Source organism: Aulonocara sp. 'chitande type north' Nkhata Bay, linkage group LG16 (assembly GCF_057382095.1).
Source record: "Aulonocara sp. 'chitande type north' Nkhata Bay isolate Kocher_YH1m ecotype deep benthic linkage group LG16, A_spYH_male_GT1.1, whole genome shotgun sequence".
Taxonomy (NCBI): Eukaryota; Metazoa; Chordata; class Actinopteri; order Cichliformes; family Cichlidae; genus Aulonocara; species Aulonocara sp. 'chitande type north' Nkhata Bay.
The window spans coordinates 24,498,494-24,521,221 of record NC_141359.1 but is presented as its reverse complement, the minus strand read 5'-3'; the positions used below and the strand labels follow the sequence as shown (position 1 = coordinate 24,521,221).

Genomic DNA, 22,728 nt, shown 5'->3' with positions numbered 1-22,728 from the left:
CCCTATAACCATTTAGTAAATAATAATAATAGCAATAAAAAAAAAAAAAGAAGGATTTGCACACTTCGGAAATAATTCAATATTCTCAGAAATTCTAAAATCAGAAGGAGGGGGAAATATACATATCCTAATAGGCATATTTGATCTTTTGCAGTTTAAGGAAGAGGAATTGCGATTTTATTTTATTAAAAAAAAAAAGGATTTAAATTTCCCTGCACCTCCAGTGTTGGTAATTAATCATCACTCCCATGCAGAGCCTGCAGGGTGCACAGGGAGCTGAGCCTCCACACAGCATGGATGCACAGTTTACCAGCGCACCGCGGTCGGGGTAATATTTGGCGGCTGTTAAAATGTGGGTTGGTATGGCAGTTGAGGAGGGCTTTCTATCACCGGACTGAAATGAAGTCTGTGACATCTTGGCCCGTTTACCCCACCACCACCACCATCACCACCACAAGCAGCAGCAGCAGCCCCCCTCTCTCTTTCTGTCTCTCCACCTCTGCACTAACCCTCAGGTGAAGAGCAGCAGGTGTTAAAACACCCTCAGCCACAGAGCTACTCACTCCTAATGAGTCCTGCCTCCGCGCTCCATCCATGCATGGAGGACTTTATTTTTAGTGTGGCTAGTTAGAGCCGTGCTGCCCCGCTGCAGGAAGGACCGCTGTGGCCTGCGCTGCCCTCCTGCCGGCGTGCGCAGGAGTCAAATTATTAATGAAAGCGGTAATATTATCACCGCGCCTGCCTCGTCCGAGCCACACCGAGGATGGCTTGAAAAAGAGAGAGAGAGAGAAAAAATCCCCCTTAAATAGGAAATAAATAGTTGTCAAATTAAGTTTGTAAATGTTTGATTCTGCAAGAAGGATCAATGGGATGAATATAATTTATGCAGGATGTTTTTCTCCTCGTCTCCAAATGACATAAAAATCTCTCATTATTATTGCTATTATTAGGGTGTTATTTTACATTTTTCTGCAAATTCTGCCTCTATTCTGTTAATGGTTTTGCTTCACAGCTGTCTGTAGATACTATAATCGTGGGAAAATAATGACAGTTATCAGTCGCACCCACCAAGTACCCATAAAAATCTGTCCTCTGTTCTGGAAGATGATAATTATTGGTTGTACTACCATTATCATTGTCGTTGTTGATAGAGGAAATCTTGAAGCATTTTTCGAAAGTAATTCCAGAGAAATCACTTCAAATTGGCCTATTTTAGGGGGGACAAGGGACCAGCTTTCGTTATAGCCTAATATTTCACAGAAATCTTTAAATTCAGGCATCCGCAGCCGCCTGGCACATTGTGGCACACGCGCCGTGATGTCAGCGCCTGCATTTTGATAACACATTTTGCAACTTGCTAGTTCTGCTATGAGTTCAATTATGTAATTATACTGATAATCACAGTGACGGAATTTAACTGCCTTTAATTTGTTATTCAGGTGGAGATGGAGGGACTACGGATGGAGCAGCCAGGCTGTGTTTCTGCTCTGCGCAGACACCAGAAGAGAAGCAGCCTACAAATGAAGCCTAATAAAATGAAGAGCTGCTGCTGCTGCTGGATACTTTCTTCTTCTTTCAAGTGCATCCCGCGGAGGCTCCCTGACCCCGGATGATGCGGATTTATTTGCTTTTTTTCATGACTTAAAAAAAATTGAGTAAGTGAACAGATATGTATGTGTATCTATATTTTAAATTGCAGCTCCTGTACCAATTTGAATTTTGTTCTAAATCTGCCGCTGAGGGAAATTGCCTCCAGTCTTTTCAGTAGTAAGTTCAATTAAATCAAACGACAATTATTCTTGTTAGGCTGTGGGAGGCTGGCCGCACCCCATCCTCACTTAGATTCATAATAATCAAAGGTGGCGGTGTTTAACTAAACTGTGATCAGTAAATTGACTGCGGCAAAAAGGGTGCGTAAAGATGTTTGGAAAGCATTTAAATGCGACTAGAAAACGTGTCCATCCGGCCTAAAAAACAGGGAAAAAAGAAAAAAAAAAAAAAAAAGATGCGCAAAAATAAAACCGCAAGTTTGCCTAAATTTGCAAGACTAAATTTGGAAACTGTAGTTTAAATACAAGCAGTATCCCCGGGTTTAATTTAAAGGGATTGCTCTGCTACATTTGCCGTAATATGCTGTGATGCTGTGTTGTTGTTGTTTTTTTAGTTGGTATTATTCTTGTCATCATCAGGCCTCAGACAGAGAAGCTTCTCATTTCACATCATTGCAGACTTTGCTGTTTCAGTCCCTCTGCTGCCAGGTGAGACCTCAAGTTGCACTAAGTGTTAAATACATGACTAATTACAGGCCTACTTATGAAAATTGAACGCTAGTGTTATGCTAATACGCGTTCACTCCTGATGCAGCATTGGGAGCTGTGATCATCATCTTAAGAAAAAAAGGCTTTAATGCAGAAAGAGCAGCCGAATATTTAAGTTTACTGGCCTTTTTTTTTTTTTTGCAGTAGCAGTATCACTACTACAAATAATAATCATGTTATTATGGTGAATCTTGACATGTCAGGAGGAAATCTGAGGTTTTGCGGTTTTCCTTGACTTTATCAGGTTCTTCGGACCTAGCCTCAGCGTCACCAATCGGCTTCCCTCTTGGAGAGAGTGGACCAATCAGCGACAGTCTTGATGAATATTCATGAGTCCGAGATTCAAACCTTTGAGCGAGTTTGTCTTGGTCCACAGCATCATTCCTAGGACTTTTCACGGGCACAAACTACATTTTCTTATGAATGGAAAGAGAAAAAATCTGTTCGGCTTAAATTGGGATCCGTCCTTCACTGAGATCATAGAAGGAAAACAACAAAAGCGAGACAAGGGGAACCGCCAGAAGAGATGACAATGACTACGATTCCAGAAAGTCTTAATAGCCCTGCCTCAGGAAAAACCGTTTTCATGGAGTTTGGACCCCCGAGTCAACAAATGTCGCCTTCCTCCATGTCTCACGGACACTATCCCATGCACTGTTTACATTCTGCAGGTCACACACAGCACGACAGCTACAGTCCAGCCTCGTCGTTCCCCAGATCCTTGGGTTATCCATACGTAAATTCCGTCGGCAGCCATTCCACCAGTCCATATCTCAGCACAGTACAGACTTACCAAAACAGCTCGGGACTCACGCAGACACGATTAGAAGATGCAGGTAAGTGTGCCACAGAGTGCTCTGGATCCTAAATATCAACTTTCTGTGCTGGTACGGCTTTCCACTAGACGGTGTAGGCAAAAAAGACGACCCAGATGTGGAATTAGGCTTGGTAATTATTTATTGCGTAAGGCTATAAACAATGTATGCAATTAAGGGTAATTATACCTAAAGTACAGCCTGTAAAACTTGCGCTGCAGTATTCATTGCTGTGCAGCACTCTTTGCTACAACTGTCTCCTCATTTTTCTCCCCTTCTCTGCTTCTTCTTCTTCTTTGCTTTCTTCTGTGTCTCTGCCAGCGCCAGAAACAGAGAAAAACACAGTGGTGGAAGGCGGAGAGGTGCGCTTCAACGGCAAAGGGAAAAAGATTAGAAAACCAAGGACTATATATTCGAGTTTACAACTTCAAGCCCTGAACAGGAGATTTCAACAGACTCAGTATTTGGCGCTACCGGAGAGAGCTGAGCTCGCAGCGTCGCTGGGTCTCACCCAGACACAGGCGAGTGTGATCCGCACACACATAGCTTCACTGCGCAGCTGCGCCAACGACGCATTTCTGCACATTTTTAAATGTTTTTTATCTCTCACAGCATACATTCTTCTTCTTCTTCTTCTTATATTATTATTATTATTATTATTATTATTATTATAGACTATAATTTATTTAGTGTTGTTTATTAATAAAGATAATTTATATTTTTTATTATCATGTTTTGCTTTTCGCTTTTCACGTGCGTAAAACCGCGTAAAATGGTTATATATATTTACATATATTTTAATGTCTCTCTTTAAAAAAAAAAAAAAAATCTGCAGGTAAAAATTTGGTTTCAGAATAAAAGATCCAAATTCAAGAAGCTGATGAAGCAAGGCGGTGGTACGATCGACAGCAACGCTTTGGCCACCGGCCGTGGACTTTCCAGTGGTTCTCCCTCGGTGGCACCTGTCTGGAGCTCGCCGACCACCGTGAAGACTTCAATGGGCACGACCGGATCTTACATTCCCAGCTACACCTCATGGTATCCAACCACACACCAAGAGTCTATGCAACAGTCACAGCTCATGTGAGCAGAGAGCTCAGCATCAGGATGGTGAAAGGCCCAGCAGCCGCTGAGCGCGGCTCAGCATTGACAATGCACAACAAACAACAAGATTCCCGGAGTTTGCTGCCGCATCCCGCCAGCTGACACAGAGGCCTCCTCATACCGAAGACGGCGAGCAGAGATACAGAAGAAGAGAAGAGGTCAGACAGAGTGAAAAGGCGCACAATGCGCCAGAGGGCAACCAGTCCGTGACCGTCCCTGACAGCGGAAATCGCAGACAAAAGGATCATTTGGGTTTTTTTGGCTGCTTTTGTTTGTTTTTTTTGTTTTTTTCCAAATGTCGGTTTCTGTTTGTTTTCAAACTCATATTTGTGTGAACACTTCGGTTGTTGAGCTGTAGGCTACATGTTTATTAGAAAACACGTGTTTGTTTACGCCAGATTGTCGGGGCCCAAGGTGATGACGGCCATAAAAGTCAATTTGCATTCATCGACAGTTAAAAGGGCCACTTAGGCCACAGCAGAGTTTCTCTAACCAAATAATTAACGATAAATTCCAGCGGTAGCCATCAAGCCGCTCCACTCACAGCGCATTCAACCGCAGAGCACAGGGTGCTGTGCGCAGAGCCTCGAGATGCTACTATGTTGTTTCTACGTGTTTGTTATTTAAGTTAAATTATTCGGGCTAGTTTTTTCTGTTTGAGGTCAGTCTGTGTTCAGTTTGTAAGCGTGTTTGAAATGACAACACTGTGTTGTTAATGCTGCACTAACGCAAGCAAAGCTTTTCTATGCCGTGCCCCGATGTTATGTGAAAAATGTAAAAGGCCTGACGATTTGCTGCTTTAGAAAAAAAATTGTCCTGAGGGTGAGCAGCTCATTTGTCACTGTATTTTGTACATAATTTTCTTTTTTTCTGTTCCTTTTTTTTGTGCTGTATACTGGATACGCTGTGAAACAGGGTTTAGGCTTTGTGTAGCTTACTCGTCGAAATGTGTTTAGTCAACATAGGAAATATTTAGTTTTGTATTGATCACCTTAATTTATTTATCTGTTTCTGAAGTTTATGTACATAATGTGCAAAGTTTCAAAAGCAGTAAAATATGATTTAAATTATGTCAAGAACGGTGTCTGATTCAACCCACCTCTTCCTCCACCATACCGCCATCACCACCACCCCTCCATCCTCCTCTACCCACCCTGGCCCCTGAAAAGAAAGGCTTCAGCGTGGTGCAGGTTTAATGCGAGCTGACACAAAGGAGTATCATGTTGGCTATTGTAGCAGACACCATGTGAGCGCGTTTGAATTAACTGCAAAAGGGTCCTCGTTTAGATTTATGGTCATGTCTAGCGTTTAGCCTGCATGTGTTTGTGCTGCTGCTCGCTGGCTGCAGATGTTGTCAGACCTCTGGAGTCAAGCTCAGAATTAGAAATCTGGCCTCGCATGTAAAAAATGCATCAAGACAGTGTTGTTACGAGGCCTAGTCTCTGCAGTGTGTGTGTGTATGTATATATATATATATATATGTATATATATATATATATATAATTTAACCACCACTGTGTCATTCAGCAAAATCGCCTTTCAGCCCTTTCTTAAAGATAACCTCCTTTCTGTTCTACTCTTTAACGATCCTCACTTTTTCACTTTTTCGTCATGAGAGAGATCAATTGGGTGTGTTAAGTGAATAATTGCACAAGAGGCAGGTGCTGCAACAAGAAAAAAAAAAGTCTGGCAAAGGGCGGATCAGATGGAGATCAGTGAGAGTGAAAAGTTCAAAGGCCTTCTTGTTTGTTTAACACGGCCGAAGGCTGTGGTTAGAAATAGCCATCTACATGGGAAAAAATGAAATAAATATTAATAATATTTTAAAAAGAAGAACGAGATCTGTTTTTCGCGCGCATTTCGGTGGTGATATAGGAAACAAATTCATTTATTATAGTTGGATTTTAGCAATATTCATAGAAAATCAAATAACACTTGGATGCATTGGGGAAAAATCAAAGTAAACGATATAAGTAATTAAGTAAATAATGATTTGAATAATTAATATTAAAGTAAAGTAAAAAAATAAAAATAAATATTAACATAAATTAAAAATAAAATAAAGAATTGTAAAAATATATTACAAAAATTAGAGTTTTGTATGTGCCTGCAAAGAAAAAAATTCAAAAAACAAAACAAAGAAAGAACAATTTTTTTGATGCACGGATGTGCTCGCTCTTGCAGCTGTCACAGCTCCATGAATAAATAAATGTTATTATAATAGCAAATTCGGCCTAAAAATATTATTTTCTGGCATCTGCGAAGTCCGTTTAAACCTGACTCAAGCCAACATCCAAAAAAGTAACCAACACAAGATTATTATTATTATTATTATTATTATTATTATTATTATTATTATTATTGTAGAACACGTTAAACTAGTAAGCGTGAGTAGTAGCCTTGTTTTTTATGGCATGCTTTGCTTCGATGCCGTCTCCTTTGTTATTCTAATACAAATCTTAAACATGTAGAGCTCTTTGTGTGCAGCCTCACATTTACAACAGGCCTTCGTATATTTCGATACCATTAGGAAAGCAGAGCTGCTGCTGCTGCAGTGAACATAAATCTGCCTACCTAGCCTTAGAAAAGGCGCAGCTGCACATCCAAGAGGGTCAGTGTTATTTCGCTGTATTCTCCCCTTGATTATACGAGCTGAGCCCATCAAACCCAGCATAATTACAGTAATTTCGCCCTTATTTATTCTAATGCAGTTTCCTATCTCTGAGGTAATTATGAGCAATTTTTTTCGCACCGAGGATCTTTCTGCGTTGACAAAAGAGATAGCGCTCTGAAAGACATTTTCTGCTGCAATAGGAGGGGAAAAAAAGTGAAATAGGTGAGGTGCCATTTCGTCACCGTTCCCTTTAGACTTAGCCTATGTATAAGACTGACAAATTGCTTGCAGGTGTACATCACCGAGTTGTCAATGCGAAGAGGCTTCAAAATGAGCAAAGCACAATGTAAGAGTAACGAGTGCAGCGACTATAAAGAAGAACTTCTCTGTCTCCTCTTCCTTGCATCTTCTCTCCATGTGAGCGGCTTTCTAAGCCATGGGAGATTTCAGCTAAAAGAAGCTCCTCGGTTGCACTTTAACACTGAAGTTGGAGGATAAAATAGTCCACGTGTAATATATTTTTCTTTACCCCTCCTGCTTCTTGAGGATCTAGTCTTTGAAACGGCATCAAAGAATCAGCATCATTCACGGATGAGAATACAAATTAATAAAGGCTGTGCGCAATGAAAGAAATGGACAAATCGAGCCTCATTGCCACTCGGCGAAGCCCCTAAAATGTAAGAAATAAACATGTGGTACACACCTTTCAGCTTGAAATTGAAGAGACAAGCTTGCCCTCTCTGGATTTTCAGATATCAGCATGGAGGCAGATCAGCACCACCAGCAAGAAGCAGCAGCAGTCCTTCAGCACAGACTCAAGACGAGCGCTTAAATCCCACAAAATGTGTCCCATGTGTCGGTCTAAGCTATAGCAGCAGAGTTCAGAATATGACTGAAAATGTCTGCTTTATTTCCCCTCTTTATAGCTGATGGGGAAAAAAATGTAGATTATTAGCATAAATGTTTACTCCTCATTACGCTGATGACATTGTGCACTCGAGATCTTGGTAATCTTTGGGGGAAATTATGAGTAATTTTTTAAAATTTAAAGCAGCAGTTACCATGCAATTCAGGCTAATTCTGCGTAGGCTCCACACGGATATAATTACCGTCGAGTCAAGATGTTAGGCTAAAAACTATGCATTGATATTCCCATTTATTATGTACATACAACTTTGACAATGTTGATGCTTGAAATAGCGGGAAATTGTCTTGTGTAAAAATTACACCCCATATTAGGACATCTAAAATTGCGAAGAATTATATAGTAATTGCAGGCTTTCAGATTTGAAAGCCAGAATGCTCAAACCAGAGCAAATGTGGATGAAATTACAGATCAGGGTATAAATTAGGATAGGGGGGTATGGCATTTACAAGTTGCCCAGAGAAATGCAAAAAGTATAAACCACAGCAGCTCTAATCCATGAATGAAATCACAGGGAGCAACAGAAAGCACCCAGAACCCCCCCCCCCCCCCTTTATTTTATTTTATGACGCAAACAATAAATTAAAGCAAGCAAAATGTGTTATTTTGGAGCATTTTTTAAGTGCACGCTTGTACACTATTTGCAACACTGATTTTTTTAGACGTACGTACATAGGGGGGCTGCATGTGTCTGATACTGTCAGCCCTGGGGGGGGGGGGGGGGGGGGTTGGTTGGTGGGGGGCTTCATCATGCAGATACAGCAACCGCTGACAAGCTGCAGTCTTAATTATGTACAAGGAAGAGGTCCCACTTTATGGCCTGTAGTCTTTTGAAGAGAAGCGTGTGGGACCATACACCGTATATCACCATCTTTGTGTGGGAGCCATGTGTAAATAACACGAGCCCCGCTCTACCTGTCTGTTGGAGTCAAAACATCTCTAATAAACATTTTCTCAATTAAATCTATAATAAAACAGGGTTTCCTGCATGGCTCCAATAAATTGTTTTTTTGGACGTATGCCTGTGTTTTCCATGTTGCCCACAGGCCCTACAAGCAGCCAAATAATGTGGGTCAAGCTGCTCGTCTTCGAAGATCAGAGACCTCGCTTGTGAGGCGTGAGAAATGTTTCCATGATGTTGTAGCTGCAGGCTGTCTTGGCTCTCGAGTTCCTGTCTCTTTTCTCTTGTTAGGTTGAGTTCATAAAACGTCTGGAAAGCGGCTCTGTGACTCCACAGAGTCTGACGAGCTTGTGCTCATTCATACCCACCCTCGTCTTCTCCTCTCGCATGCCAAGGCGTGTTGGTGATGTTGTCGCTCTAAGCTCGGCGTGCGCCCCCCGGGCCTCTGTCTCTGCTTGCCTGCCTGCCCGAGCCTCGGTTCGGATAAGCAGCTGCTGGCGGCAGTCAGAAGTAAATTTCAACCGAGACAACTCAGGAGTCCCCCTGGATGCCCTGGAGCTTGTCCACGCTCGTGATATAGCACCACAAGACCTTCATGTAACTACAGGCTACATTTTTACAACAAATTATTTCCTAAGATTTTTTATTTATTTATTTTTAAACCCATTTAATAAAAAAAGGCACAAATTTAATTAAATGAATAAATAAATAATAATAAATAAATCTTAATGCATCGACATGCCTTCATTTTCTAAAATGATTTATTTTTATTTATTTACTTTTTTTTTTTGAGAGGGTAAATCCAGCTTTAGTGAACATAGAATGTATTTATACACACATACAAACTCGGATGCAAATGCACAGAAAACATTTTATTTAAATAAAATCTGGCCATATATGAAACACTGCTAAAATAAATAAGACCAGAACAAAAAAAGAAAATACAATTTAGTGTTGATACAAGTCAGAGGGCGGGACAATCAGTAGCTCACGGTGGTTAATGGATGAAGAGCCAGAAAAAGACAAAAAAATAAAAAATAAAATTAAGTCAAAGCGAGGTGGGATATGAAAAAAAAAGCTGTTGTAAAATATTTACAAACGTGGATCGGAACACTTATCCCCCCGGACTATTCAGATGAACTACGTGAGGAATGGATAAAGGTAAGCTGGTTTTGTTTTGATCGCACAACATAAATGAGGTCATATTGCAAAAAAGGCACCATACAGTTAACTTGTGCTACATTTGTGACAGGTTGTCCTGCGATTCATGTTTTATTTTATTTTATTTTTTTGCAGGGATGGCAACACACATAAAAAAGGAAGAGAAAAAAAACAAAAGAAAGAAGAAGAAAAAGTGACGTCCAAGTAAAAGTATATGGGCTCGCGCCCATGCTGTGATTGCTTTGGGTAATAGTGGTTCATTCATCCCTCACATAAACAAAATAAATAAATACAAAAATAACTGTAGAAATCTGAGTCTACCATTTGTAAGCACGAAAACTGGCAAGGTCCATAAACCTGTCTGGTTCCATGAAATCTCCTAGATGCTGCGCGTAAAGTTCGTATGGTGCAAGCACGAGGTCTGCAAAATGAAGGTAATGGCATTTTATTTTCTCTTTATTCACCAGTATTGTCCGATTTACACCCGACGTTTTCTCGTTCTCTCGCTCGCTCTCTCTTTTAAATTTCAGAATATTGTCCCAGCGCTTATGGCGGAGTTGTGGTGATGCTGAACCAGAGGAGGCTGCAGATGCGTGGCAGAGTTCGTAGTTGAGTACCAGGAGTAGTTTGCCAAAAACGACGAAGGCGCAGTTGTGTTTGGAGGGCTGCTGCTCTGAGGTAAACTAGAGCTGACATTGTTCATTCTTTGAGTCTGTGGAAAGTCCCAGGCGGTAGTTGGTGGAGACGTGCACGGGGGAGATTCACTGGAAGCAACATGTTGTTCTGGGGGGATTTCTCCACTTTTCCACAGCTTCTTGAACTTGGAGCGGCGGTTTTGGAACCAGATTTTAACCTGAGAAAAAAAGAAAGAAACTAATTTAAGCTTAAAATCGATTATAAGCGATATTTCCCCCTTAAATCCCATCTTTGTCAGTTTTAATTTGTTTTCACACTGAGACATGCAGTGGATATTTGACAGCGCATGAGCCCACAGATGCAGACTACCCACCTGTGTTTGCGTAAGGCCCAGCGACGCTGCCAGCTCGGCCCGTTCTGGTAGAGCCAAATACTGAGTCTTTTGAAACCTCCGTTGAAGTGCAGCCAGTTGGAAGCTTGAGTAAATGGTTCGAGGTTTCCTGACCTTCTTTGGTTTTCCATTAACCATCCGGATTTCTGGCTCGCTCTCATCTTTCTCTGAGGGAACATTCAAATGCAATTCACGTTAGGCACGAAGGGTTTGGGCATTTTTCAGTGTTGCAGAACTGCTAGGCGTATTTGCACTGTTGTCACTTTAGGTTTGTCAGATTTGTGTACCCCAAATACCTTAAACCTGATTTGATTAAATTATGTATATTTATAAGGCCCTACTAAAAAAATACAAAAAGCCAAAATAGGCCACTTTGTGGATCTGTAGGCTCTTTCTTTGGAAATAAATAAAACAGTTTATCGTGTTACATATTCATACAAGAAAAATAAAGCATCAATACATTTTAGTCAGATAATAATATTTTTGTCAAATACTGTGCATACAAATTAACTCAGACATGTTCTGCAGTGCGTTTTGGTCAAAGACAAAGCCACTGAATACATGCAAAATGCTCTAAAACGAACTTGAGAGCTCGCCTACCTGTGTCTGCGGGAGTTGGCGATGAGTTGGAGCCATAAGAACCGTATGTACCATACGATGAGTTGAAACCGAGGTCGTATGACTTTGCGTTATATGGCACAGAACTCGTGGCGCTGCTGTGGTACTGGTAAGTGCCCAGTTGTCCAAACGGTGACCCGGCGCAGTGCCCAGGCTGCTGGCCGTTGTAATAGCTGCTGTCCGTCGCCGTGGAAACCGGCAGAGTCGGGGACTCCTGCGATTTGTGCAAGCTGTGGTAATTGCTTGAGGTAATCTGGTTCGAATGCATATCAGTATTTAAGTTCTCGAAAACTCCAGTCATCTTGGAACTGGGGGAGAGCAGCCCACTAACCTATGCGAAAAAAAAAAAAGAATATCGCAAAAATCGCGACCTAGGCGATTGCGCGACAGGCTGTAAAGCACGACTCAAATCTTGCACTGATGACACCCTTTCGTGAATCAAAACGCATCCCCGTGTATACCTTGGCAAAATCAGCGCAAGGTGTGTCCTTCTCACAGTGGCCTGTGATTATCTGCTACGGTCGGCGGTGGGAGCGCATTTATGAGAGAGTGAGAGGGAGAGCTACTGTGTCTGAGGCAACCAATGAGTAAGGGCTGCACGACTGACTACTCCCCACCGCGTCCACCCTCCATTATTTCTTCAGGTCTGTCTGTCCCAGTTGTCTGCGGATAGTTTTACATAAAAGCATCTCAAAAGGTTTAGCCTGCAGACCCAGGCCTGATCTCCACGCGCAAACTGCCGTTTAAAACCAGATGAATATTGATTTTGGACAATGGATAACACCTACTGCACGTTAGGAAAACGATGCATTAAACTGGGCCAAGAAGCAGTTTTTGGCTTGCAGCACAGTGTATGTTTTTTGTTGGAATTTGTTTATTAAAGCTTAACAGTTCTTTATAGTAAAAAAAAAAAACCCTGAGCAACAGTAACACTTTTCTTCTTTTTTGTCAGAAGCAAACTAGATAAGGAGGGGACTGTTTAAGGGAAATCTCAAGGAGCTGACACAAAACCAAACCTTGTGGATATCGCCTAAAGGTGAAGGTTTTGTTGCTGTGGAGAATAACTACAGCGCCACCCAGAGGTCATAAAATTTACTTGTTCACAAAATCCCTTTTGTTCACTTACCTCTCTTTTTCTGTCTGCGCACAACTCTAAAAATAAATAAATAAATAAATAAATAAATAAACTAATGGTGATTTAAGCTACGTCACATCCGCGTGAGGAGTCCAGGTGTGTTGGTCGTTTGACACTGTGATGCGTTCAGATCTCCCGGAGATCCTGGGAAAGTTCAGGTAGTGACGGAGCGGAAGTGCAGTTGTCGCCATAAGATGGCAGCATAGTTCCTTTTATTAACACGCCTAAAGCCTAAAGCAGGCTGCTCTGTGTTGATGAGGTTAGCACCAGCATGCATCTCCACAAAAACAAGTCTCTCTCTGGAGGTTTATAAAGAAACCTGCACTGAACTCTGGCTACTCTTTATATAGTCATAAAGTGAAAGCCTAGAGATGAATCATCTCTGATAGTCTCCTCAGTCTCACAACGTATAATACATAACAACCACAAATACTGTCAAAATACCCTCAGAAAGTTCAACTCAAACTCCACACGTAAACTTTGTGCCACAAGTTGCTTAGATGTGTTGCTTAGCAGCTAACAGCTGACTACCCAGTCAGTTAAAAGAAGAAGTTTTTAGTTGAAAATGCACAAATCATCATATCTTTAAATAGAAGCCCACAAGGATTTCACAATCTAGTTCCCAAAGTTTCTAAAAGTAAAATGGGAGCAGAGCATTGTAGCTCTCCTCTCCTCTCCCTTGTGGAACCAGCTTCCAGTTTGCATTCAGGAGACAGAAACCCTCTCCCCTCTTTGAAGACTAGACCTAAAACTTTACTTTTTGGCAGACCTCATAGTTAGGGCTGGATCAGGTGACCACCCCTTTTATTTGCTGCTATGGGCTCAGACTTCTGGTGGACTTCTGACACACACTGAGCATTTCTTCTTCATTCACTCCTTTTATTTGTCCTTATTTCTCTTTGTGCTTCTTTTCTTTCTTCTTCTTCCTCTCCCCACCCAACTCACCACAATAGCTAGCTATTCCTTCCTGAGCCTGGTTTTGCTAGCTTTCTCTTCCTGTTAAAAAGGGAGTTCTTCCTTCCCACTATTGCCCATTTCTTTATAATAGTGGATCATCTGACTTTTTTGAGTTTTTAACTCTAATCTTGTTGGTTCTTTACCCTGCAGTATAAAGCACCATGAGGTAACTGTTGCTCCAAAGTGGCCCTACACACACACATATATAGTGCTATATATATATATATATAAATGAACTGAATTAATCAAGAAATCTACTAGATATGACCAAGACAGATACACAAGCGAGAAGGATACAAATCAGTAATATCCATAGTTTTGGTGACAGGTCAAATAGAAATGCAGCAGAAATTATGAATTCATGCATCCTTGCAGCACCGTGTGTTTTAAAGTCTGCTTGATTATGAAAGAGCTGATTTCTAAATCTGTTGTTTCGAAGTCCAGGTAAAGATGTGCTGACACCAAACTAAAGCACATTCATCTTAGGCTTAAAAACATTTTTTTAAAACTAGCACTCAACTATTAATGACAGTGACAAATGAGTTAAATCTTCTGTATTATCAGTGAAGTTCCCTTTTAATTTTCTTTATCTGTGATAGCTCCGAGCAGTCACCCTTCTGATTCAATAAATCATCATCCATTATGACCCAGTTCAGGTCACACGAGTAACCATTTCCTTCTCAACAGTGAGGGTGTAGCAGGACCCCATAGCTCGAGTTCAGGGGGGATTCCATCAGTCCATTGTTTTGCTGATGTGGGCAGTCCTCTGTCACCATAGGTCAGTGTAGCTGCATGTCACTGCTCATTAGTGGAACAAAGTCTCTGCATTCAGCTGCCCCGTCATCATCATCAGAGCCAGAATGAGCAGAAATTCTCCAGGAGAGTCACATGGAAACCTTAAAAGACTGGAGAAGGGGGACACGAGTAGTCATACAAGAAAATATCTTCTTTTCATAGTTTGCTTGTTTGCTTCTTCCGAGTAAGATGCTTATGCTGTGTGTCATTTATGCCACAAAGAGGAAGAACTAAACAGCTTTAAAGTCAGTTGATGGGATAGAAGATTCCTCTGGAGAAGGCACAAATCATTAGATATTGGGATTACAGTGAGTGATTTCACAGTACAGTCACAATCAGCATCAGGATGTGCCAAAACAACAGCTCAGGCTCCGTGTGCTAACGATAGGTGACATTCCTCCCATACCTTTTCTGTCACCCTTAGGAGCAGTTCTTTCTTGCTGCGTCAAACTTTTCTGTTTTCATGTCACTCGCGTGTCACTCTTAGTGACTATAAATGTGATTTCATCCCTCTGTTGCAGAGCAGCTGGTGTAGTGGATCTTCCCCGTGTTCGGTGACATGGAAATGATGCCAAATGACTGCAGACAGATGTAAGCAGCTTTCATTGTGCATGTCAAATTTCCTATTTTTACACGAGTTGCTCTTGACCGGCTTTCAGCACAGTAATCAAACAAGCTTTGCACACACACACACACACACACACACACACACACACACACACACACACACACACACACACACACACACACACACACACAGAGTTCCATGTCAGTTTATTCCTAAAGTAAAAAAAAATTACAAAATTAAAAAATTAAATAAATTTAAAAAATAACAAATAACAAGAGTGAAAGCACATAAATCTTTCAAAGCAGCTATGGCAGAAAATACTTCATTCGAATAATATATTAGCACTCGTATTATAAAAGAAATTTACTGTTTCTTGAATAGAAAGAGAAACTGTTACGCTGCTTCAAATTACAACATGTGTGTTGCTTGTCAAATATAACCTCAGCATTGTCACAACTTTGTTCAGACTTTATGTCAAGACTAAGAATACCATGAGGACATACATAGTAATTACTAATTTCTCAGTCTAGCCGCACCACAAAACCTCTGTTGTTCTCCTTTTCAAGCAGTCTGCTGTACATAGAAACATCACATATGTTATCAAAAATATTTAACAATTTCTCTTTATAACTTCCTGTTTACAAATGAGTTAAAGTGTATCTATGGCATCGAGGTGTCACATAAACTTGTTAGATACAGAATAGACAGTCCAAATGATTAACTCTGACAATCATGGTTGAATTACAGTCTATAGACTATCAGCCTGTTTTTTACCCTTTGAAAAGAGTGAAAGATGTGCTTATAAAAGGCCAAAAGTGCTTAATATTGGCAGTTTGTCACAGTTTGTCTTGAGGAATCAAAGTACACAAGCCAGGAAATCACTGTGAGAGATAAACACCCTGACATTTTTAGGAAGTATTGATCTCAAGCCTCACTTATCTGTTTTTATACTCAAACGGCAAACAGAGTCTGAGTTCTTCCTGATGTGATACCATGTGCACATCCTGAGTTTAGGTTATGGAAAACAGAAGTCAGAAAAGTGAAAAAAACAAAACAGAAAACAGCATACCCCTCCATGGCCGCACAGTGTCTAGTCTCTGTTTTTACTGCTTGTGCAAAAATAACAATACGGGCAGTACAGGAGGAAATCTCCTGCCATCTGGAGCGGATGTCAGACTCATTATTGACTGACCTGTTTATTTAGATACTAATTGCTACTGGTGCGAGGATATAATGGAAAGTCTGAAATCCTAAATAAACCCAAAGCAAGTTTAATTTCACTGTATTCTGCACGATCCGTTATGCGCAGAACAATGATGATGATGTTTTGATGATCTTTGCAGGAATGTTGACAGAAGCTGGCGAGAAACTGATGTTATTCTTCACAGCGCTTCGAATCCCACAGAGATAATATGCAAAGATCGTTCTGCAGGTTTTGGTTTTCATCATGTAGATCTTCTTTTTTATTACTCTTGTTCTGAGATATCACATCACTCTGCTTGATTTCAGATTATCAAAGGTAATGCCCACGATAGAGGTATCTGGCGTTTCGTGGCGTACATTTTGCTGGAGATTTGTCACATTTCTAAATCAGTGAGAAAGATATCAAGGTGAACCACTCAAAAGTTGCTCTGTGCTTTCAAGAAGCTTACCCAAAAACTAAGGACTCTGCTACTCTTCTGCACTTTATATACATTGTTTATGTACACCTATATGAGCTGTTTATATTTTTGACTGTTATCAGTATGTAAAGTTACATTTAATCTATTTGTTGCAAGATTATTTTTAATATAACTCACAACAGCTAACAGACTTGTGTAGAGTCAACAACCTGTCTCTGAACGTGGACAAAACAAAGAGATGATTGTTGACTTCAGGAGAGCACAGAGAGATCACTGCCTACTTAACATTAATGGATCCTCTGTGGAGATCATCAAGAGCACCAAATTCCTTGGTGTCCACCTGGCGGAGAACCTCTCCTGGTCCCTCCTGGTCCAGCTCCATAACCAAGAAGGCCCAGCAGTGTCTCTACTTCCAGCGGAAGCTGAGAAAAGCCCATCTCCTTCCACCCATTCTCACCACATTCTACAGAGCGACTATCCAGAGCCTCCTGAGCAGCTGCATCACTGCCTGGCATGGTAACTGCACCGTATCGGATCGCAATACACTACAACGGATAGTTAGAGCAGCTGAGAAGATCATTGGAGCTTATCTTCCCTCCATCAGGGACACTTACATACCCGCTCCATCCACAAAACCACCAGCATTGTGAAGAACCCCACACACCCCTCACACGCACTCTTCCCCCTGCTGCCTTCTGGAAAGAGGTACCGGAGCATCCGGGGCCTCACTAGCAGACTACGGAACAGTTTCTTCCCCCAAGACGTCAGACTCCTGAATGCTCAGTGAACGGACTGAGAGAAACACACACGCACACCTGCATACACATCACTACCAAGCACTTATCTGCAGTATCTCTCTCTCTCTCTCTCTCTCTCTCTCTCTCTCTCTCTCTCACACACACACACCTACAGACACCAAGTTATTTTTGCACAATACTCAGCATTTTGTACATTTCCATTGCACTGTCTTGTCTTGTTTATTTTTGCATTTCTTTTTGCACATTGCACTTTACGTAGTCCTGTGTTTGTCCGTTATATGTCATATGTATGGTTGAAATGACAACAAAAGCCACTTCACATGACTTGACTTGATTTAAGAACGTTTTTGGATTGTAATGAAATTTGCATATTTTTGAAGTTCCCCTAATTTTAAATATGAATTAATGTATTAATATAGAGTTATTTTAAGTGTGCTTGTGGTAAAATATGTACAAAAAATGATGCCTAATTTAAAAAATTTATAAAATGTAATTGTATTTAATTATATCCTGAGTACAGTTGGAGAGACACCAAGGTCAACTTAAGTGGTTTTATTTCATTTAAAGTTACAGTCAGCTGATTTTAAATGGGAGAAAGGCACTAAATGACACATTATGATAATTTTCCAGATGTTTTGGGCTAACTGGGGCCAGCAGCAGCAACTCTTTCTGCATTGTCTCGCTGAGCGAAATTCAGGCAGGTTTAGACAGCAGTAGAGTGATTTGGATGTTGCTGATCTCCCGCTGTGTCAGCTGGAGCATTCATCACCCTGGCAACCCATCCTTTTCCTCAAATCACATAAATTCTCTCTGCAAAATGCTTTCACTGAAACCAAACTAAGAGCGGGCAGCTTCTTACAGAGTCAGGAGATAAAATCACCTGTGGGGTCTGCATACATTCAACTCGCTTCTCGCAAACATGGAAATGTGTTCCTTGACCTCTCCGTTTCAAAGGTTGAGCCTGTACTGCGAGGCTCCGGACATACGTGGAGTTTAAGTTGGAAACCTCCAGCGGGGACTTCATGATTGAGCATGTGTTTCCTTAGAATTAGTCACGGTGACTTTTCCCCTCAAGAGAAGTTATTTTTAACAACAAAGGCTTTCATGTTGAGCAACAGCAGCCAATAACAATTGAAAGGAAGTGTTAAGCTTTAAGCTCCGAGCAGATGCTAAGGTTAATGTTTGGTGCATCACACTGAGGAAATCTGTGCTAAAAGCCTTATGGTTGTGCTTCTGTTAAGCACAACATATAAGATTTGAATTCTTGCTTAAATCAGTGGAGGAATAGAGGAAAATATTCACAACCTCTTGGACGTGAAAAATTACATTTAAACCCGAAGGAATTAACAAATCCCCGTTCCTGATGTGACAGCTTTACATAGCTCTCGTTTCCTCTTTGTTCAGGAAAACCTGATTTATTAAAAGATGTGGTTTTCCCAGCTCATGTAAAAAGACTGCCTAGCGTATGATATGATTAGCATGACATAATGATAATACATCCCAGAGGGCAGTCCGTTGCACTAAAGCGGAAATTATTTCTCATTTTGCAGGGCTAACAAAGGAATTCCCTGTTTCATCTGCACAGCCTGGTTGAGAAAGATTTTGAAGAGGTCTGCGAGGTCCCACTCCCCTCACTGCTGACCCAGTAGCACCGTCCACCCCCGCCAAACCCAGGAGCCATAAATGGAACCAATCATTTGTGCGAGGGGAGTGGAGCAAATTTACTGCGGATGGTCTCCTTACAAAGAGCCACACCACTGTCACAACAGGACTGGGATCAGCTGCTCCAACTTTAGGGCATGCTTTACACAGCCACTGATGCAGACACAACTTCTGTTATCACTCAGCATTCATGCACCTCTCCGGTGCCTGTCTGCACCCACAGAGAGATACCATGTTCACTGTTCAGGCTGCTAAATTATAGGCATATCTCTTAGGGACACCACAAGTTGTTTGGATTTCACAACGTACCTAAAACGAATTCGAGGTCAGTTCCCACTCTCAGTCCTTTAAAATCAGGGCACTCACTCTCTTGTTGAATCTGTGGTACTCTACTTTAGTTTATTGTACTCCTGTTTGTGTCTTAACATATTTAACATATAATATAAGCATGGTGTATCACCTCGTTGAACGATCCATCCAACTGTTCTCTCTCTGGTTATCTAATTCAGGGTTAAGGGAAGCTGGAGCCTATTCTAGGTGACACAGGATGAGAGGCAGGCTACACCCTGGTTTAGCACAGAGAGCCACATATTCATGCCTGTGGTCACTTCAGATTCGCCAGCTAACCTAACCCCATCAGCGTCTCTGGGAGGAAGCCACACAGACACAGGGAGAACATGCAAACTCCACACAGACAGACCCCAGGTTAGAGTCAAAGGTTGGACCTCCTCACTGCGAGGTGGCAGTGCTAACCACCACATCACCGTGATGCCCTTTGCCATTAAAAATAAAATTTCCTCAGCCAAACATTTATTGCTATACGTCCAGTGTTAACCTACTTTTATGAAGATCTAAAAGAAACAAAAAAATAAATTCAGTAACCAAAAGATGTTTTCTGCTTTTAATAACTTTGACCGTCATTCTGTCACCTTCAATAAGACTTGATTTCTTGGCTCACCAGCTGGCAAATTGCTTATGCCAACTGTACGCTCCGGCCATGTTTTCTTGTGGGTTTGGTTTTGTTATGCTGACTTAATTTTGAAACTGATAGAGCTGGCATGTCCGCCTCGCCGGGAGTGTTAGTATTAGAGTTCCTGAAACTCCAACAGTTGATTTGACACCTTCACGCCTACAAGGTGGCAAATAAGTGAAATCCAAATTCAACATGAACACTTACACCACAGTCAACATCTCTGAGAGTGAATTGTCCTGAATGCTGCACAAAAAAGTGAAGCTCATGTCTAAATTAATATTCAGTTAATGTAAACTACATTTAAATATTACAGATGTCCTCCAAATTAAGTGGCAACATCCATCTGTTTACGTTTCGTTGCAATCATCAGTGTGTTGGCACGCCAGCAAATTGCCTGCACCAGCTGTGCCTTTTGGACATGCTTCCCAGTCTCTCCAATAACTTTGGGTTTAGTTTCCTCCATCAGTCTCTGACATGTCGACTTTGGTGCTGTGAAACTTAAGCTCCTCGCCTTTCTGCCTTGCCAGGATCTGAAGTAAAGGGCAAAGTTAGACTCAGCAAGAAATAGTATAAAGATTTGAAATGACATGCTCAGAAAGGAGGAAGATGTTGACATAAAGATTTTATTCTTAGATGTTATTGTAAACAGCTTTGTGAAATGATTACATTTCATTTAATTTTATTTCAAATTCTGCTGAATACTTGAAGACTTATTTAAGAGGTATTTCCCCCCCAAACACCTTAAAATATTGGCTTTACAGGAAGTTGATATGAGGTCAAACACACAGATTATGTTATTTTTCTGATCTGTAACACATCAGTAACATTGATGAGTTGCAACTGATTAAAAATATTATAATTTAATCCTGTAATGCAAAGTGTATCATATTTGATAGAGAAGTTTTTAAGACCCCTACATGATCAGTGTAATATTTCCCCTGAAAAAACTAAATAAATTGCACAAAATACAAATTCTGCAAAAATGATACAAATCCTAACCCATATATGCAAATGTATAATTAATTAAGCTTTAAAAACCCTCCAGTTTGAGTATTTTATCTGGCCTTTATTTCATTGTTCAGGCTTTATAGGACTGATATGTTTTTGCTGCATGTAAGTAAAACTGAAATCTGAAAAACAAATTATTGTGAACATTAAGAATTAAATTTGCTCACTTCTTTTAAGTCAGTGCAATAAGCGTGCACTCATAGAGAAAGGGGACTCCGGTTCTCCAGTGACTAATGAAAGCTGATATCGTTTCCAGTGATTCGACCTTGGGGGCCTCGCAAATCTTTCTCAAGTGAGTGTTCATTTTGCTCATACAAAGGTGCAGCTAATCTGTGGAGAAAGCCCTCGGCACCTGCAGGGGTCCACCTGTCTGACCTCTTTCTTCCCGCTGACCTGAGACAATGCAAAGCTGGGCGGCTTCACCTTCTCCCACAGCTTGTGTTACACAACCACCCAGGGCAACAGTGGACATGAAAGTGCTGTTGCTTTCAGGTGAACTCAACACACCTTTTAACTCTCTCATAGACACGTAGACAAAATCTAACAACAAAAAAAACCTCTTAGTTTCTTTACTGAGCATAAAATGAACACAAAAAAAATGAATGATTATGAATAATTATTGGAAATAATAATATCTGCAAATAAATACACTGTTTATGCTGAATAGTCCAGATGTTAATAATCCTAAATGCGTTGTCAGAGTCAAGAATGGTGTATTAATCAGCATTAAATGCTTTAAATTACAGGAAGAAGTTATAACCTTTTTTTGCTACTGCCCTGCTGTGAAGTTAATATTGAGCATTTGCCATACCAGATCTTGACTGTAAATATAGTTATCTATATTTTAATTGATCTGCTATAAAAAAGTTTTATGCCCGCACTCAGTGAAGAAAATGCGGATGACATCAGTGAACATGATCTGATCTGACGCATCTGTGACCGAACCCACCAACAGAGATGCCTTTCACATATCTTACACTAGAACCCCCCAATCTCTTGCCACATTAGGAATGTGGCTAAGACCCTGACGCAGACCCCAACCCCCTCACACAACCCCCGCCCGACAACACACACACACACACACACACACACACACACACACACACACACACACACACACAAACTGGGCACTGGGCTTTCTAGTTTCAACAATGCCCACATTGTGTCGTCTTCTGCTGTGTAATTGTGGCCCAGTGCGGTTCAAACTTCACACCCGCACCGGCGAACAGCAGCTGATGCAGCGGGAGAAGAGAGCAGACAGAACAATGGATCTGTTTAATGCTCCTGATTTTGGAAGATGTGACACAAAACGAATCAAATGACAATTTTCAGGGACTCAGCAGCTTCTGCTCAGCTGTTTGTGAGACTCCTTTATCATTTCCTCGTCTCCAGAGAGAGTACTCTGCGATACTTCAATAAGAGTTAAAACATGACCAGAAGCAGACAGAGGAGCTTCGGACAGGAATGACTGCTGATTTTACTAATTAGTTATTTATGAACACGAGGCAGAGCAGGTGCTGCTAATGACAGCCCAAATAAATATTTAATTATGATTTTCTTAGACGATTGAATACAAGATTTTTTGTGATAGATGCTAACAATGGCAATTTTAAGGTAGTATAGCTATATAGTGACCTGCAGCATCTCGTCTCTGTTGTCTGGCTGAATTTGGAGGCTTTATTTGTCCACCTGATGCAAACATTTGCTGTTTACGTGCGTCCATTCAGCACAACCTGCATCAGTGCGTTTAATCTGAGAGCTGTCTTT

The 22,728-nt window shown here is 41.0% G+C and overlaps 2 protein-coding genes across 2 annotated transcripts; one reads left to right on the top strand and one right to left on the bottom strand.

The window, feature by feature from the left end:
* The first annotated feature begins 1,231 nt into the window (after positions 1 to 1,231).
* dlx1a (distal-less homeobox 1a) lies at positions 1,232 to 5,627 on the top strand. The gene is made up of 5 exons (XM_086267179.1): positions 1,232 to 1,655; positions 2,190 to 2,258; positions 2,563 to 3,154; positions 3,455 to 3,654; positions 3,969 to 5,627. Exons 3-5 carry the CDS (start codon positions 2,845 to 2,847, stop codon positions 4,218 to 4,220), a joined length of 762 nt encoding a protein of 253 aa, XP_086123305.1. The 5' UTR covers positions 1,232 to 1,655; positions 2,190 to 2,258; positions 2,563 to 2,844; the 3' UTR covers positions 4,221 to 5,627.
* A 3,796-nt stretch (positions 5,628 to 9,423) lies between these two features.
* On the bottom strand, positions 9,424 to 11,991 carry dlx2a (distal-less homeobox 2a). Its single transcript, XM_086266196.1, has 3 exons — positions 11,466 to 11,991; positions 10,848 to 11,032; positions 9,424 to 10,691 (listed from the first exon to the last, which is right to left on the bottom strand). Exons 1-3 carry the CDS (start codon positions 11,782 to 11,784, stop codon positions 10,365 to 10,367), a joined length of 831 nt encoding a protein of 276 aa, XP_086122322.1. The 5' UTR covers positions 11,785 to 11,991; the 3' UTR covers positions 9,424 to 10,364.
* Between the last annotated feature and the right edge of the window lie 10,737 nt (positions 11,992 to 22,728).

What these genes read in the sequence shown, in the direction of transcription:
- dlx1a (XM_086267179.1), top strand. Translation starts at nt 2,845, where the DNA reads ATGACAATGACTACGATTCCAGAAAGTCTTAATAGCCCTGCCTCAGGA. An exon ending in GACACGATTAGAAGATGCAG is followed by an intron (nt 3,155 to 3,454) that starts GTAAGTGTGCCA and finishes TGTCTCTGCCAG; the next exon opens with CGCCAGAAACAGAGAAAAAC. An exon ending in TGGGTCTCACCCAGACACAG is followed by an intron (nt 3,655 to 3,968) that starts GCGAGTGTGATC and finishes AAAAATCTGCAG; the next exon opens with GTAAAAATTTGGTTTCAGAA.
- dlx2a (XM_086266196.1), bottom strand. Translation starts at nt 11,784, where the DNA reads ATGACTGGAGTTTTCGAGAACTTAAATACTGATATGCATTCGAACCAG. An exon ending in GCCAACTCCCGCAGACACAG is followed by an intron (nt 11,033 to 11,465) that starts GTAGGCGAGCTC and finishes ATGTTCCCTCAG; the next exon opens with AGAAAGATGAGAGCGAGCCA. An exon ending in TGGGCCTTACGCAAACACAG is followed by an intron (nt 10,692 to 10,847) that starts GTGGGTAGTCTG and finishes TTTTTTTCTCAG; the next exon opens with GTTAAAATCTGGTTCCAAAA.